Source organism: Pollicipes pollicipes, unplaced genomic scaffold (genome assembly GCF_011947565.3).
Source record: "Pollicipes pollicipes isolate AB1234 unplaced genomic scaffold, Ppol_2.1 Scaffold_4881;HRSCAF=5763_pilon_pilon_pilon, whole genome shotgun sequence".
NCBI lineage: Eukaryota > Metazoa > Arthropoda > Thecostraca > Pollicipedomorpha > Pollicipedidae > Pollicipes > Pollicipes pollicipes.
In genome coordinates, this window is record NW_023596576.1 from 8,213,439 (window position 1) to 8,228,467 (window position 15,029).

The following is a 15,029-nucleotide window of genomic DNA, read 5'->3' on the forward strand; positions in this document are numbered from 1 at the left end:
TACAATTTTCCGTCCATTTCCGTTGCCGGCGTCTCCCGCATTTCCTTCTGGCAGGGGCCGAGTGTCGGTTGCCGGGGTATCCCCCGCCCCGCATTTTTGTGGGGCCCCGTCATGGCGGCGAATAACTACTTTGGATTTACCCATGGCGGCACTCAATACGGGTAGGTAATTCTCATCTCATGCGTGTGGTATTATACGGTGGCTGATAGCAGAGGGGCTTTCCATTCACTTCAGTCTTGCGTGAGGGTGGGGGTGGTAAGTGGCGTCTTATGGTATTCCGTATAGATGCCGATGTTCGTACCGTTTTCGGACGGGCACGTACAGTACGAGTTAACTAGGAACGCGACGGCCCAGCACTGATGAGGATCATTGAAAAGATGTGCGTCGAGTTTGCCTTCAGTATGGAGTGGTTGATTAAATTGTCCTCGCCTCGATATGCAGTAAGGTACAATTTTTTAATCGCAAAGCAGTTGATAATAGGAAGCAACTGTGATATCTGATGGTGTGAGCCAAGCAAGGTTGACGGATTTCATCGATATTTTGTAGCAAGAGCAGTGGCCCTTTGATTTGAGTAGGTTACAGTACTATGCAGTAGATATCTCATAAAAACAAAAGTTTGTTGTAGCATGTTAAAACCATGAAGTGATTTCATTAAAGCAACAGCCCCTCAGCATACAAGTTCATCAACCTGTTTGTGTAGTCAAGTCATGCCCTGCATATGGTTGTACATCCACTATAGCCATAAGTCTGTTAATTCGATCAAAGTACCCTGATCCAGAATGTTGTACAAGGTTGAAAGTATGCTTGCTAGCTCCAGTTTTCACTGCTTGCAATCTGCTGACAGGCAAACCAACCAGAAACAATGGCATGCCATAAGGTAGTTGTGCTTATCATGCACATAGCTCCAAAGCCATGAATTTTTGTCTTGCATCACAGAATGTTTGATGCTTGCCTGTTTGATGTATGGCTGACCTGACCACACCGGTCATCAGATCATCGTCCCCTGCCTGAGACAAAATCTGGTTGTTTCATGTGGGGCAGGATCTAGCTTGCCCCCAATCTCCTGACTGGTCTGCCACCTGTAGATTGGGGAGACTGTTCACAAATGTGTAGAGCAGGCCCAATCCTGGAATGCTATCATCATAGATCTTGGCAGCCAGCCTGCTTGCTTAGAACAGGCCCTGAGATCAATAGGGGTTTTCAACAATTTCCTGATGTCTAATTAACACCTGTTTTGCTGAGTGAGTTGGAGAAGGAAAGGGGGAGGGGAAAACACTATCATATTAAGGACATGATTTGGTGTTTGATGTCAGATTGCTTTATATTGTAGATTGATGTAGTTGACATTGCATTTACATTTTGAAATGAGGGTAATTTATTTGACAATGTTGTGGAATCCTGTTGCCCAATTGCACATGCAAAAAAATCAAGCCACTTAACCAAACTTTGCAGTGATATTGGTATGCTGGCCTTGGTGTGCATCAAACAGGGAGGCCAATATTTGCTGAATTTAATTATATTTTGAACTGTATTTTGCTTTGAAATTATTTTTTTACAAATGTTGGAGTATTTTGGCCTGAAATTACCCTCTCAATGTTGTTTACCCTTGTAATATTGGCTCCTTTGCACAGACAGGTGGCAACAGTGCTCTAAGCTTGATTGATGGGATTTATGGTGTGCATATCTAGAAGTTATTCTGCAATGTCACTACTACCCCAAGCACATTCAGTATATGGGTGCCACTAGTGTAGTGGTTAACATCTGCATTAACCACCACATGTCTGGGAAACCAGAGGTACTGGGTTTGATTCCCTGCAGTGCCCGCCCTGCCTGCCAGGGTGAGAGACAGGTGATGCCATAGAGCCTCAGCAGCTGAGTGTGTCATAAAGCCCCAATACACACACATGTTCAGTGTATAGTGCATTTTGGTAGTCAGGCTGTGGGATAGGAGTCAGGAGGCAGGAGCCCCCAGTGAGGTTTTATTGCAAGAAAAGTTATAGCCCAGAGACTGTGCTGACAGAAGGGTGGTATCATCCGCCATTGGAACTTCTGAGCTGGCGCTCTGTTCAACTTTGTCCACTGTGATAGCTTTTCATATGTTGTGATGTCTTGAATTAAAAGTGTTGTGCATGGTATCACCACAACAGCCATGGTCAGTAAATTTGTGACATGCACATATGCCATTCTGTCACTCATGCAATATCTTGGGAAATAAGACATCACTTAGTCTGCATGTATCACCATTCAGATGATAAAAAGGTTATGATAAGTAATTACCAGAATAGATTCAGTTGATAGGCATAGAGTTGGATGATAACACAATTAGGCCTGCCATGAGCATAATTCCCATACTGCCCTGCCTGTTTTTATTGCAGTTGTTTGCTGCTGGTTCACCTGTTCGACGCAAACATTGCAGTGCCCTCTGGGCATGCGGCTTGGGATTTTTGCACCTGTTGCTTGTCCCAGTGCATGAGCCTTATCACCAAATTTCTGGATACACTGGATTGTATTAGCAGCCACATGCAAAACTACCTTTCTCTAATGTCTCTCCTTTTCCACATCTGCCTGAAGTGTCACTTCTTGCCTGCCTTTGCTCCATTGAGATCTGTTCACAATATGCTAGGTGTGCTGGATTCAAGGACATTTTGCCTGAAATGTTATGTACACAGTTGAAATGTAACAGACAGATGTTGGTAAGTTCCATTGTGACAAATGTGACTACATGTTTCTGAGTGAGTACCAGAAAAAAAACATTTTTTAGTTGGTGGAGTTAGCATCAGATTTCTAAAACAGCATCAAGAAAGAGACAAGATGTTTTAAGGACCCCAGGTTGAGTTTCATGCTGGTTCATGCAGGTGTTGTGGGTAGCTCTTGTCTTGTATACTATTTTTTTATATGCAGTAGAACAGCCAAGAAGGGGTGCCAGTAGTGTAGTGGTTAACGTGTCTGCTTTAACCACTGCGTGTCTGGGAAACCAGAGGTACGGGGTTCGATTCCCCCGCGATGCCTGCCCTTCCTGCCAGGGTGATAGGCGGGCGATGCCATATAGCCTCAGCAGCTGAGTGCGTCGTAAAGCCCCAATGACACAGAACAGACAAGAACTTTAAAGGGATTTTTAGTGAAATGTCCAGGGTTATCAAGGTCATAATTTAATAGCAAATGAATGGGGTTGTAAGAAATTGTATACAAATTGTAGTTGCAATCGTAAAGCAGAGACAGCACTATGTAATGTCACAGAGCATCACAGAGCATGTGACAGAGCATGCCAACCATTTATGCAGTGTTGACAGAAAGATAAGATTGAAAATGTGTTTTCCTTGTTATTAGTTGAAAAACAAATGCACTGGTACACCATGATTGCCACCAGATGAATATTTGCTTTGCACATAATTCTGGATGGAAGTTGGTGATGGGGATTTATCTGGTAATAGCCATGTCATGGTGTTTTTGTGTTCAAGCATTCCCTGAATCTCTTTGAGATCTCAAACTTTACCATTTCAGCTGTCTCAACTGTCACTTCAACCATCTAAGTTGTTTAGGGAACTCTTAAACTTTAAAACACAAACTTTCTGTGAACCCTGAGCATGCTTTTCCTTTTGGCCATAAGATTGTGATTGCATATTTTCATTTCCTGCCAAAACCATTGATGCTGATGTGGCATTGTATCGCGGCCAGGGCCGCGGCGGCCGCAGCTGGCGCGGCCGCCTACCAGGCGACACCGGCGGCCGGATACGCGGCCGTGGGCCACACGCCGGCGGCGACGTACGCGGCGCAGCGCGCCACCACAGCCTATGAGGCGGCAGCCGCCTATCAGCCGGCGGCGGCCACCAGCTACGCGGCGACGGCCAGCTCGGCGCCCACGTACGACTACTCGTACCCGCGCGCCCAGACGTACGATAACGCCGCCAAGACAGCCTTCTACCCGCAGCCGACCAGCACGTCGTTCTCGGCTGGTGCCGACCCCGCCTTTCAGGGTAAGTGTCATGAGCAGGCTGTGACGGTATCATAGGAATGAGCTCTGTATGTATGGCAGGACATGCTGACATGGCAAGACATGGTTTTGATTGTACTGCATGACTGATGGTTATTTGGCATGTCATGGATGGGCAGAAGGCTAGTACCCATTACCTGCTAGGGTTTAGCTGGGCATAGTACTTGGTAAATTTTAGGGGAGTGAGTTTTAAGTGGTGGGAAGTCATGATGATGAGGGTGTAACCTTAATCAAGAAATGTAGATGTTCACATTTTGCACTCTTGTGAGCCCTGATACAGCCATGGTCACCATATGGCTCAGGTGCAGGTTTTCTTGAGTTTGTGACTTACTGATCATTAGGCTGACACATTGGCATCCTAGGTATTCCAGTTGGCATGATGCATCTGTCACAACTGGTTGTATTGGATGCAAAAATATGCGTCGCTGAGCTGAATAGGCTGCGCGCTTGGGATTGCGGTCAAAGCTCGGTGCCATACATACCTCCTCTGGGACGTACCATTTATGTTGCGTTAAGGGAATTCCAACTGTGTCAAAATCCAATGTGGTGTCTGTCAGCCTTTTGATGTTTATGAGGGGAAGCGTGTCACACGTTTGGCCTTTTCCACTCTGCAAGAATACGTGACTCCAGTTGTTTTCCTGCATGTATTATTTATTATTTGAATGTATAGCACTGGTCTTTGTGTTGCAGCCAAGTCTTCAACGACATACACAGCGGGTTACCAGAACGCCAGCGCGCGGCCGGCCGGCCAGGCAGCCACCAAGGCCTACAGTTACCCGGCCGCCGGCGCCGCGCAGTCTTACACCTACCCTAACCAGGCAGCTGCCGCAGCTGCAGCCACCGCCAACAAAAGTGAGTTCGTCTCGGTGCACAATGTACGTAAATGATGTGGCAGTGCAGTCTCAATGGCTTTGGTTTATTTACGTTAGTATATGATTGTAGTTTTGGTATCGCAGTGTTCGCGCGATTTTCTTTGGTTGGAGTTGGGTGCTGGCAGTTGGTGCTGTCGGCGTCACAGAAGTCAGCGGGTGGCCTGGCTCTGGGCCGGTCGTGTTATGTCTGTGGGAGAGGAAAGGCGCGGCCCGGCGCGCGGCACGTGGCCGCCGTTTTGGCGCGCCCGTGTCGCGCCACGGCCGTGCCGGCCCCGAGAGTAGGGCCGCCGTCCTTCGCCTGGGACCGGCCCTTAGTTTGCGGGCGCACATTCTGTTAGATGGGTGACGGACTTCCATAGATGAATATGAGGCATGTAAATGGGCTGTTGTAAGTGCAAGCAAAATGCTGGTGTAAAAGCTTACAATTGTCTGTGTCCGTACCGATGTCTCATGCTTGCTTTTCGTATCGCGTCGCTTGAGAAATACGGCGCAACACGGTACGCTTCGAGGAATATGGTGCGGCATGGTGTTCTTGAACAAAATGCCATATGGCGTCCCCTTGCCATCTTACTGTGACAAATTGTGACGTGGTTGGCCGTCGGCCGGCAGACTACAGCGGCTACGACGCGGCACTGTACAACGCGGCGACGCTGTACGTGCAGCAGCAGGCGCACACGGCGCCCAAGGGCGCGGCCACGTGGAAGGCGGCGCGGCCCGGCGTCGGCGGCGCCATCGGCCAGAAGCCCAAGCTGAAGCAGCCGCCGAAGCCACAGCAGCTGCACTACTGCGACGTCTGCAAGATCAGCTGCGCCGGACCCCAGGTCGGTCTCTCGCACGGCACGCGCAGAAGGCGTGTTTGGTGGGCATTCAGAAGTTCTAATGAACTCCATGTGAGGTGTGGACAGTGTGAGATGAGAGATGAGATATGAACTGCTGGCACTGCACATGACCATCAGCAGAGGCCTGGCAGGATTGGTCATTTGGTCAGTACAGGGAGGGGATGGCCTGTTGCCACAGCGTGTCATGCAGTTGGGGGGGGGGGGGGGGGGGGTTGCTTGCATGTTGCTGTATATTGAAGTGTAATGCTCGTAAGCTTTTGGGGGTTAGTAACTTCAGGATATGCTTGATATACAGCAGTGCTGGAACATCCAGTGCGGCGTTTCAATATTCAGCTGCTTAGGTGACGGAGATGTGGATAGTTTTGCATGCTAGGGGATTCCTGGCTTTGGGGTTTACTGCCTGTCACCCCTCCTCTTGCTCAAAATGGATTAATCACTATCAAACTGGGTGGCAGCCAACCCAGCATCTTAACACCTCAGGCTTCAGCAATGAATCGCGTGCAAGGACCGCCGGAGAGTCGGGACTCGGGTGGCATGGATTTGTGTTTACATCCTCCTTGCTCCCCCGCCCCCCCCCCCCCCCCCCACACACACATACGGGATGAATTTTGGAACAACGGTCTGGCGTACTGTGGAATGAGGACATTGCCGAATGTTCCGGCATGTTTATGTCAATGTTTGTGTTCCGATGTTTTCGTATTTTCATGACACAGGATCGGGCAGTAGTGTTTTTGTGCCACATCGTGGACTCACGGCACGAAGGTGTTGCTGCATTGACGTCATGCTGCTTACAGACATATCGGGAGCACTTGGAGGGCCAGAAACATAAAAAGAAGGAGTCTGCGCAGAAGCAGACGGGCGGCACGCCGAACGCGCCGCGTGGCGGCAACTCGCTGCGCTGTGAGCTCTGTGACGTCACGTGTACAGGCAGCGACGCGTACGCGGCGCACATCCGCGGTGCCAAACACCAGAAGGTGAGTCACGGCCCTGGCGACGCTGCCGAGGCATGGTGGTCTGAGGAGAACTGTGAACCAGTGATGGGCATCGACTAGACCAGAGTTCACCCTTGCCGTGCTGTAAAGGTGGTATTGTGTTGAAATGTGAATGTGAAGGTACACTGCACACATGCGTGTTGGAATGCATGGCACAATGCTGTCATCGAACCAACCACAGACAAGGTAGCCCTTAGCGGGCGTCGTCATTGATGTTAGTGTGCTGAGTGTGTGACTTACGGCCTGGCGTCCGATTGTGTAACGCCGCCCGTCGTCAGGTGGTGAAACTGCACACGAAGCTGGGCAAGCCGATCCCGTCCACGGAGCCGGTGGTGGTGTCCGGCAAGACGACCACCACCACGGCCAAGACAAGCACCGCTGCCACCACGGCCGTCACCAAGACCACGGAGACGGCCAAGGTGGTGGCCACGCCCAAGATCAACTTCATTGGTGGGTGATCCGGCAATGCTGCTTCACGCTACAAGTCGCCGACCCGAGCCCTTCCGTGTTGACGTGTGCTTAATGCATTGGAGCAAGCAGTGAAATGTGTGTTCGAGGATAGATGCATTTGTGATAAACGTTAAGCCGTTTATGTCCGTAATGCATGATTCAATGACATTTTAAGCTGTTTGATACCAGATATGTGTAATCAGCTTTTGTCACTTCTCCCATCCACTCCCATCTGTAGGCATAGCTTCTCCGTCGACCACGACGCGTTGTCGGCCTGTTGTCGGTCGTCCTCGCGCGGCACTCGGCTATTGTCATGCTCCCTGCTGTTCCGTCTGACCGAGCGGCTGCGGCGCAGGCGGCACCAAGCTGACGACCACCTCGACTGGCACGGCGGCCAAGGAGGAGAAGCCGGAGGCGGCGCGCGACGACACGCAGGCGGTGGCGGCCGCCGCCCTCGGCGAGAAGGAGGTCGAGCCTGTCGGCCAGGAGTACATCGAGGAGATAAAGAACGAGGAAGGTACGTGGAGGTGGATGCGCCGGATTGACGTTAGAATAATCGTGATCTCTTTGCTTCTTTGAGAAGGAACTAACCAGATTTTGTAATCCTTGGCTTGCCGGCTGATGTTGAGCGACTTGGCAGCCAGCCACAGCAGGAATGATGCCCTTACATTTGCAGTGTCTGGTCTTCATCGGTGTTTGGCCGCCTACTCAGCGATGTAATGCGCAAGACGTGAGCGGGCCCCACTCCGTTGCAGGCAAGGTGGTAAGCTTCAACTGCAAGCTATGCGAGTGCCGTTTCAACGACCCGAACGCCAAGGAGATGCACATGAAGGGCCGGCGCCACCGGCTGCAGTACAAGAAGAAGGTGAACCCGGAGCTGGTGGTGGAGGTGAAGCCGAGCCTGCGCCAGCGCAAGCTGCAGGAGGAGAAGCTGCGCCGCCAGCAGATGCGCGAGGAGATGTGGCGCCGCCGCGAGGAGACGGCCATGGACGACGAGGAGCGCATGTACTGGGAGGAGCGGCGCCGCTACGAGGAGGAGATCGAGTACTTCGAGTGGTTCCGGCGCGCCGGTGGCCGGGGCGTGCCGCCCTTCTGCCCGATGGGTCCGATGGGACCGCGCTTCGGACCGCTGCCGCCCATGGTGAGCGGGCGGGTGCGGCCGCCGGCCGGGGTGGACGCGTGTCGGTATCTCCGGCCGGTGCCGTTGTGCCGGTCGGTCGTAAGGCACGCAGAGCGATCGCCAGCCGCGCGCCCATCGTTGCCGCCGAGCCCGCGCCTGGGCCCGGCGGTCGGCCGTTGCGCGGCACAGCGGCCGGTGGGCCGTCCGCGGGATGGGGCTTGGATGCCTCCTCCTGCTTCACCTGGGCATGGACGATTGTCGTACGGACTGATTGTATAGCCACTTCGGCCGTCTTTTGTTCGAGCTGCTGGATTGAGCTCAGCGCGTGCAAATGCTCGATGCTGTTTGCTCCAGCAGAATAGGTTGCACCAGGTCATGTGATCTAGTCACTGCAATGTCTGGTGCTCACTAGTGCAGTGGACTCAGTTGGTGCATGCAGATGTTCAGCACTGCTCGCTGCAATAGAACAATCGTCCCATGCTCAGCGCCGTGCGTTGCTCCATGCTCACTGGTGTGTTGCTGTGCCGCAGCTGCGGCGGCCGGACTCGGCAGACGACCGCCACGTGATGGCCAAACACTCCGAGATCTACCCCAAGGACGAGGAGCTGAACGCCATCCAGAAGATCGTCTCCAACTCCGAGAAGGCGCTGAAGATGGTCTCCGATGACATTGCCGAGGCTGACGCTCCCAAAACCAAAGAAGACGGCACCGCCGCCGAAACCAAAGACGAGTGAGCGCCTGGCGGCCGTCACGTGAAATGTTCATGCTGACGTCGGTTATGTGGGAGAGGCATGGGACGATGATAACATGGGATCACTTGTGCTTATCGTCACATAAACTATATTCATTACCATTTACCTGTTTTATGTTCTGGGACATGCTCAATGATTTTCAAGGCTGACCTAGGCGTTGGTGCATAGTACACCGCGGCGATCTCCTCGTTTCCACAGGGACGGGAAGGAGCTGCCGCGCACGCTGAAAGGTGTGATGCGCGTGGGCGTGCTGGCCAAGGGCCTGCTGCTGCAGGGCGACTCTGATGTTCAGCTGGTGGTGCTCTGCGCGGAGAAGCCTACACGGCTGCTGCTGGAGCGTGTCGCCAACCTCATGCCCAAACACCTTGCTGTAAGTGGAAGGCGAAGGGGTCAGTGCGCCGGATGCTAGCACTGGCGCCCGCAGCTGCCAGACACATCATTTGCAAGGCTGGGCAACAGGAATGCATTGTTTGGACACAGATCCGAAAATGTATTCGATTAGATGTAGACTTTGCAGCATATTTGTATTTTTCGTCACCATTAGCTCAACATACCTAAATTTGAACCAAATTAATGTAGTAATGAATATTCTTGATACATGAAAGTGGTGTGGGCGATTGCTGTTTTTCGCTTAGATCACAGAAGTTGCAAATGTTAATAGAAACCCCTGGCCGTGCTTGTACGTTTTGGATGTGGTAGTGTGATGCTCGCTTTGCGTCGTAGCCGTGGGGGGGGGGGGGGGGGGGGCATGCGTGGAGACATTGGCCGTGCTGACGCCGCCGTCGGCCGCCGCAGACGGTGACGCCGGACGAGAAGTACGTGCTGAAGCTGAGCGTGGAGAACGCCTCGCTCATCATCACCAACCAGACGGAGCCGCGTATCAACGTGACGGTGACGCTGACGTCGCCGCTGATGCGCGACGGCGCCGGCGACGGTGGTGAGTGGGGCGGCCCGCGCCGCCGGCGGCACGCACGCACGCACGCGGTGGCGGGACGTGGCGCTGGTGTGACGGCCGCTCAGGCGAGCGTCCGCGGCCCGGCGCTCCGGGCGGCCGCGGCGACGGCCGTCCGCGGCCGCTGCGCGTTTTGTGGCGGCCGTTTTGTGGGCCGGCGGCGTCTGGGCTGGCGTCTGACTAAAGCTGGCCTTGTCTTCTGCAGGGTGATGGAGGCGGCTTGAACATCGGGCCACGCATCCTACATGTGTCACTGTCGTTCGAATCGCCCGGCTTTTTATTTGCCGTCATTCAGCTGTTTGGCTCAGATGCTCTGCTCGGTTGTACGAGGGTTGGGATCTTGCACACTGTCCAAAATGGTTCTAGCCCTTTGATATGAAGGAACCGACCATTTTGGACGTTTTTGTCATTGATTCATGTGATATGCCGTTTTATTTCCTAACTTAAGTAATATGAGCTGTAATTTACGAGCCTTGTACCCGACCCTCGTTCATAACGTAACTCATCTAAAGAGCGGTCAGATCGTGTAAGCCTCTCCTTTGCGCGCGAACGACAGTGACTCAAGGATCATGTATGATGCGAGGCCGGTTCGTTCGCAGAGCCGGCTCCCTCCAAGGATCCGCCAGACGTCTTGGACAAGCAGAAATGTCTCGAGGCTCTAGCGGCCCTGAGACATGCTAAATGGTTCCAGGTCTGGACAAAAGCCACCCCGCTCGCCGTGACAGAAGGACGCACGCGCCCCGCTCCCGCTCAATCGCTGCCCCCTCAGGCGGCGTCCTTCTGTCGCGGCGGCCTCATTTTTTCAGCCTTATGGTCGGTCAGGGGGCGGGCGGGATCGGCGGGCGATGGCGCCGGCCCGCCGGCGGGAGACGACGTCCGCTCAGCGGCGCGGCGCGGGCCGGCGGCCCGCGCCGCGCCGCTCGGCGGCCGGCCGCGCTCCCGGCGCCGGGCCGGCCGGGCGGGCAGACGGGGCTTCCCACAGACACACTCGGTGGCTCTCTGCACGGCTGTCGGTAACGTAGCGAGGCGCGGCGCGCTGCGCGGCCGCCAGCTTGCACTTCTCCCACGTGTGGCAGAGAGCGGTTCAGTGTGTAGGCGTCATATAAGGCTGGAAAGATCGTCTGGTCGCGGTGGTGCGGGGTGCCGGCGGCCGCGCGCGTGTGCGCCGCCCGCCATCAACCGCCGGTGCTCTCTCTCCCCGCAGGCTAGAGCCAGCGGCGTGCAGAGCTGTGTGATCGTCATCCGCATCATGCGCGAGCTGTGTCAGCGCGTGCCCACCTGGACACCGCTCAACACATGGGTGAGTCACGACGCCCCTGGTGTCCCGTCTACCTCTGCTTTGTCGCTGGCCGTAGAAGCACTGAGCGCGCGATGAGGCGACAAGTGATCTCTGATTCCTGTAATATCTGTCAAGATGTTCAGCATTTCGTCAGTGGTCGAATTACTAACTTGTTGAGTGGGAGAACGGCCGGCGGCTGCCGTCGCGCCGGTCGCTGGCCGTGACCGCCGCCGTGCGGTGCCCGCCAGGCGCTGGAGCTGATCGTGGAGCGGGTGGTAGCCTCGGCCGGCTTCCCGCTGGCGCCGGGCGACGCGCTGCGCCGCGTGCTCGAGGCGATCGCGTCCGGCCTGCTGCTGCCCGGCACGCCGGGCCTGGTGGACCCGTGCGAGAAGGAGCCGGTCGACACGCTCTCCGGCCTGTCGGCGCAGGAGCGCGAGGACATCACGGCCTCGGCGCAGCACGCGCTCCGGCTCATGGCCTTCCGCCAGGTGCACAAGATCCTCGGCATGGACCCGCTGCCGCCGCCCAAGTTCAACCGCGGCAAGTTCAACCGCAAGCGGCGGCGCGACAACAGCTCGGGCGAGAACGGCGACTCGGAGGGTGAGTGGCCGGCGCGGGCGCGGCCGACGGCCCCGCTCACTATCAACGGCGACTATCTCGGGCTCCGGGTCTGTGTGTTTTGGGGACACCGAGATCTGAGTGTTTTGGGGACGTACCGGGATGGCCCGTGAGTACGATTCGGACTTACATATGCTGGTCAGAATGCTGGTCTGTTTTGCTGAATAAGTCGAACAAACTTTGCATGTACATGTAATGTGTGGCATTAGCCAGGAAGTGAGCTCTTGCTGTTGTCGACAGGAGGTGACGGTAAGAAGGACAAGAAAGAAGACGACGCCGAAGCCAAGGCTGAAGCAAAGTGATTGTGTCAGGAAGCGGTTGTCAACCGCATCGTGTTTGACATGTGACTCCCTTGACTGTTCATCGTGAACATAACTAAACGCTGCAATCTTTATTATTTGTGTGATGATCCGTCTTCTGAGGTTCACTTGAGCTGTGTATGATGAAAATATTGCTGTGAAGTAGCACCAGTGCATGTTGTACTTGTTATGTCTGTGTTATATATATGCCGCAGCTGCTGTCAACAGTGTCGGACACCTGTGGCGGCAGACTCGTGATTTGTCGTGGAAAGTGGCATAAGCACTCATTTACGTTGTAGCATCTCTTCCCGTGTATGGTACAGAAACGAGCAAAATACAAGTGCACCTATGGCGATGCTCGGGCGATGTAATGTTCCCATGGCCAGGACGAGGGTTAACGCAGCGAAAGGACGAGCGCCCACTCCAGGTACGTGGTACTGCGTTCGGCTGGAGCAGCCAACGTGCATACAGGTCAGATAGTAGAGGCAAGATTCGTTCAAGTCGTGTCTCAGTTTGTGCTCGAGCCTGCCTTTGTCATTTATAGTTTAATGATGAGCCCACGTTCTGTTTCAGAACGTGTGTCATGAATGGGCATGCATAGGCCGTTGTACTGTCCGGCAAAAAAGTGACATGAAAGCTCGTGATTCGCACGTATTCCCTTACTGTCTGAGCACAGCTGACCGTGTTGTGTTTCAGGGTCGAGTCTGCTCAGATCAGATGAGCTTGGAGACGACGCTCAGGCACGTGAGCCAAGCTGCCTAACGACCGGTAAGCATAAACTGCGCCGCCTGACATCCCGCATGGCACACGTCACCATGCTGCATTCCCTGAGCTGTTCAGTCTGCCATGTCCAGCGTTCTCATGTTATGATGACCTCATATCTCGTTGACATGACTGTCATGATTACATACATCCCAACGTGTCCTGAGCGGCTCCTTGGCTAGGGCGCCGCGTGTCGTCCGAACCCCACTGACACCGGCCTCCGTCGACAGGGTACCCGCTGCCCCTGCGGCTGGCCACGGGTGGAGGTCCTGACCCAGGAGGACGAGTGGTGAGTAATTGCGCTGGGAAGGAGTGCCTAGACGCGGTGCTCGTCGGGTAGCTGAGACCAAAGACCCACGTCCTCTCGGTCGTGCGTGACTGAGATCGTGAGGTAACATTAAAAGTGTCCATGACTGTTCTATGAGCTGAGCATGATGTTCTCATATCTCGTTGACATGACTGTCATGATTACAACATCCCAACGTGTGCTGATCTCAGTCGGTGACGGACCGCCTGCCGGCGCTGGGGCCCCGCTGACGTGCGTGTTTTGTCCGCAGGTCGACCGCCAGATTCCGGCCGCAGCAGCATCGCCGGACCAGGGAGGAAGTGGTAAGTGACGCGCGGTAGTGTGCTGACCTCATGCGTGCTCTTGTGACATCGCCAGCGATCTCCCGTTCTGTGATGGCTCCGTTCCTTAAATATCGCACTTCTGTGTGCGGGGCCGGCACGAGCATGATGACCCTATATCTCGTTGACATGACCGTCATGATTACACACATCCCAACGTGTCCTGACGCGGAGCCGCGCGCCAGACGCCGGCTGGACCGGATGCCCCACTGACGCGTCTCACTTTGTCCGAAGGCTCACTGGCTGGCGGCGTCGACACCGTACCGGCCCGCTCCGAAGCAGAGCACGAGTGGTAAGTGATCACAATCGTGGACGGATGTGGACCGGTCGGCAGCAGTTGTAAACCATTTGCATTGTATACGAACCGGAAGTGTGACGGCCGATTGCTATGCGGCGGTCGCGCTGCGTCTGCGATCTAATGTGATGAGTTCATGTCTCGTTCGTATGAATCACGACGATTACAACTATCATATACTGATGAGTCGCGTCCGGACCGTAGCTGGAGACGAAATAATACAAAATTGACCGAGGCGCTTGCGTTTGCAGGAAGCGAGTGTTCGGAGGCTGAGGGATCTGGATCGCGGATGCGTTGAGTGGTAAGTTTTGCGTTTTGTATCCCCGGCCTGCTCATCATGCTGTGACGATTTAGCGGATTTCTCCAGGTCTGCTGATGTTACCTGCTTGTCAACGCTGCCTTAAGCGTGAGAGCCCGTAGCACCGTGTTTTGCCGAAACAGCCAGGGGATCTCCAATAAGCGTCTTGCTGGCCGATTGAATGATGAGTTCATGTCTCGTTCGTATGAGAAACAATGATTACAGCTAATCACACCTGACTCGCTGCTCCTCGAAATAACTTGGCGAGGTCTGTGCTCCAAGTGATTGGAAATATTCTGTTTTTTTCAGATCAGATCAAGAAGATTCAGAATACATTTGAACCACCCTTGGGGAGCTAAAGATGGTAAGTGCTGCTCTTTTGTTGTGTTGTGTGCCAATGCATGCCATCTGGTGTGGCTTCTATGGAAATAGTCGGCTTCGGACTTTGTTGGCATGTCCGTCTGCGAACATATATCCTTTCTAATGGTTTGATGCACTTCGGGCTACGCCATTGAAGCGGTGCACCTGTTGCCCTCCCAGCCCATCCTCCCTCCATCCACAGAAGTCAGCGGGTGGCCTGGCTCTGGGCCGGTCGTGTTATGTCTGTGGCAGAGGAAAGGCGCGGCCCGGCGCGCGGCACGTGGCCGCCGTTTTGGCGCGCCCGTGTCGCGCCACGGCCGTGCCGGCCCCGAGAGTAGGGCCGCCGTCCTCCGCCTGGGACCGGCTCTTAGTTTGCGGGCGCACAGAATCTTCGGTCCAAGGAAACCTGGTGTACTATGAACACGGCCAGTGTTTCTCAAACTGGAATTCTGACGCCCAATGGTGTTTCAGGGCGCGGTGAGCCTGGCGCATTACAGCAGGAGCCGGACAGACGGACCGCTCG

The 15,029-nt window shown here is 54.5% G+C and overlaps 1 protein-coding gene across 1 annotated transcript; it reads left to right on the top strand.

Moving 5' to 3' along the window:
- Nucleotides 1-15: 15 nt before the first annotated feature.
- Zn72D (Zinc-finger protein 72D) lies at nt 16-12,520 on the top strand. The gene is made up of 15 exons (XM_037224294.1): nt 16-161; nt 3,676-3,974; nt 4,682-4,843; nt 5,473-5,684; nt 6,497-6,676; nt 6,973-7,144; nt 7,500-7,661; nt 7,900-8,285; nt 8,795-8,994; nt 9,215-9,386; nt 9,812-9,953; nt 10,568-10,659; nt 11,173-11,268; nt 11,496-11,847; nt 12,106-12,520. The coding sequence occupies exons 1-15, from the start codon at nt 112-114 to the stop codon at nt 12,165-12,167; spliced, it is 2,739 nt and encodes a 912-aa protein (XP_037080189.1). The 5' UTR covers nt 16-111; the 3' UTR covers nt 12,168-12,520.
- The last annotated feature ends 2,509 nt before the right edge of the window (nt 12,521-15,029 follow it).

Bases quoted from the DNA above. Each gene is read 5' to 3' on its own strand.
- Zn72D (XM_037224294.1), top strand. From the start codon at position 112: ATGGCGGCGAATAACTACTTTGGATTTACCCATGGCGGCACTCAATAC. The intron at 7,145-7,499 runs GTGGGTGATCCG...GCTGCGGCGCAG, and splicing joins GCCCAAGATCAACTTCATTG to GCGGCACCAAGCTGACGACC. The intron at 8,286-8,794 runs GTGAGCGGGCGG...GCTGTGCCGCAG, and splicing joins TCGGACCGCTGCCGCCCATG to CTGCGGCGGCCGGACTCGGC.